At 45.4% G+C, this 1,767-nt stretch overlaps 1 protein-coding gene across 1 annotated transcript; it reads right to left on the bottom strand.

The window, feature by feature from the left end:
• Positions 1-1,241: 1,241 nt before the first annotated feature.
• Positions 1,242-1,764, bottom strand: LOC131214700 (chymotrypsin-2-like; the record flags this gene model as incomplete). Its single annotated transcript, XM_058209034.1, has 2 exons — positions 1,242-1,480; positions 1,546-1,764. Coding segments are annotated over 2 exons (366 nt in total), but the record flags the coding sequence as incomplete, so codon positions are not given.
• Positions 1,765-1,767: the final 3 nt, after the last annotated feature.

Below are 1,767 nucleotides of genomic sequence, written 5' to 3'. Positions count from 1 at the left end.
AATTATTCCGGTGCATATAACAAACGCACTTAAATGCTTTGAATTTAATGCTTCGTGATACAAAAGGAAATTCCTGCTTTGTCTAACCGGCTAATCCGGAGGTACGACAAGTACTTCAGCATAGATCGTAGAGTAGAATCCGGCAGACAATCGACGCAAACACGATCGAGTACATGCTTAAAGTCTATCGATAGAAATTCCGACTCGTCTGATCTTCGGCCTTATGTGATCGCACTTGAGCAAAGGTTCAAACGAGGGCAGTTTTTATTATGATGCACTGAAATCGATGATTCGTATCTTTATTTTTCAATGTTGATTTGCTTGAAGGGACAATGTGGATAGTTTATAATCACGATTTTAAGAATAATAATTACTCTTTTCTGCACCAAGAACTATGGTCAAGATAAAAGAACTGCGTGTTTTTGTGTGGCTTCAAAATTACTAAACACGTGCTTAGCGCTAAGAAAAACTGAAATGGAAACAAAAAAGTTCGCCGGTGAGGTCTGTGAAGGATTGACCATTCAATGAAAACCCAACCGTGCTGATGATTGATAGGTTCAAGGAAATAATTCCGCAAGCCTTATACGGTTGCCGTTGGTGACGGATTTGCTGGGAAAAATGCATAATCAAAAACAAAAATTGTCTATTTTAATAAATAGCCTTATATACCTCAATTATCTATTATTCTTATATCGTGATCTCCTCGCTCAGAATCCATCTCAGGCAGCTCGATTCGCAAACGCTATGTACAAAATATTCATTCCACGTCGGAAGTATTGGTTGGTTCCAGCAGCTCCACGTTAACAACGATCACGATGGCCACAAAAGCACTGAGCAAAAGTTTTTCCAAATCCTCCGTTGATGTACAGCATCAGCTCGTGTAGTTGCATTCACTGTACCTTGTGCTGCATTCGCAGCCTTTCCAGCTCATCCAGCCGCTTGTCGCCGCTCAGTTGCCGATTAATTTTGCCACAGTTCTGAAGAACGAACGTAACGGCGAACCAGTACTGAGACACCGCCAGCGCAGTCAACAGCATCGGTATGTGAACGCAGCACAGGGACGAAAGAGTCATGTAAGGTTGCTGCCAGGAAAACCAATCAACAGCGATGCCGACGAAAAATATGATCACAGAACCGAACAACAGTCGGTTGAACCAACCGAAGACCCAGCTCAGTTCCCGCCGGTCAGAGCCTAGCTGGAGGTTTACAAATTGGTCCAGCATCTTGTCATACATGTCATATAAAATTCTACTTCACTTTTATTGAAATTTCAGTTTGCAAACAATTTTGTGGTTGTGCGGTTTCATCAGTTTTGCCTAGTTGACTGGAACATCTAATTGTTAGCCATGGTTGTGCGAACCCAGTCGTGGTAGTAGGACACTCTCGCAAAGCCATCCGGGAAACCACGGGCGCACGGAACGCCAAAGTTTACCACCCCAACCACTTTGCCTTCATACACCAGTGGACCACCGGAGTCTCCCTGTGAGGGTTAAAGAAGGGCCCATTTTTAGTTAAGAAGCCAAGCTAAAGCCTCCTTCAACTTACATTGCAGGCTCCCTCGCCGCTCTTGGTCAGTGTGCACACGTGGCCGACATCTACATTGGCTGGGTTACCGCTTTGCACTTTGCAGTCAGCGTTGCTGAGCGTCCGCAGGTTAATGGTTTGCAGCTTGGTCGGAACAGGACCTCCAGCGCTGGTGCGACCCCATCCGGTCAAACGGACCGTGGCATTGACCGGCACCTCGTGCTCCGAGTACTCGATGCTCTG

Source organism: Anopheles bellator, unplaced genomic scaffold, assembly GCF_943735745.2.
Source record: "Anopheles bellator unplaced genomic scaffold, idAnoBellAS_SP24_06.2 scaffold01966_ctg1, whole genome shotgun sequence".
NCBI lineage: Eukaryota > Metazoa > Arthropoda > Insecta > Diptera > Culicidae > Anopheles > Anopheles bellator.
The sequence above is the reverse complement of the archived record's forward strand: the minus strand, read 5'-3'. Positions and strand labels throughout refer to the sequence as shown.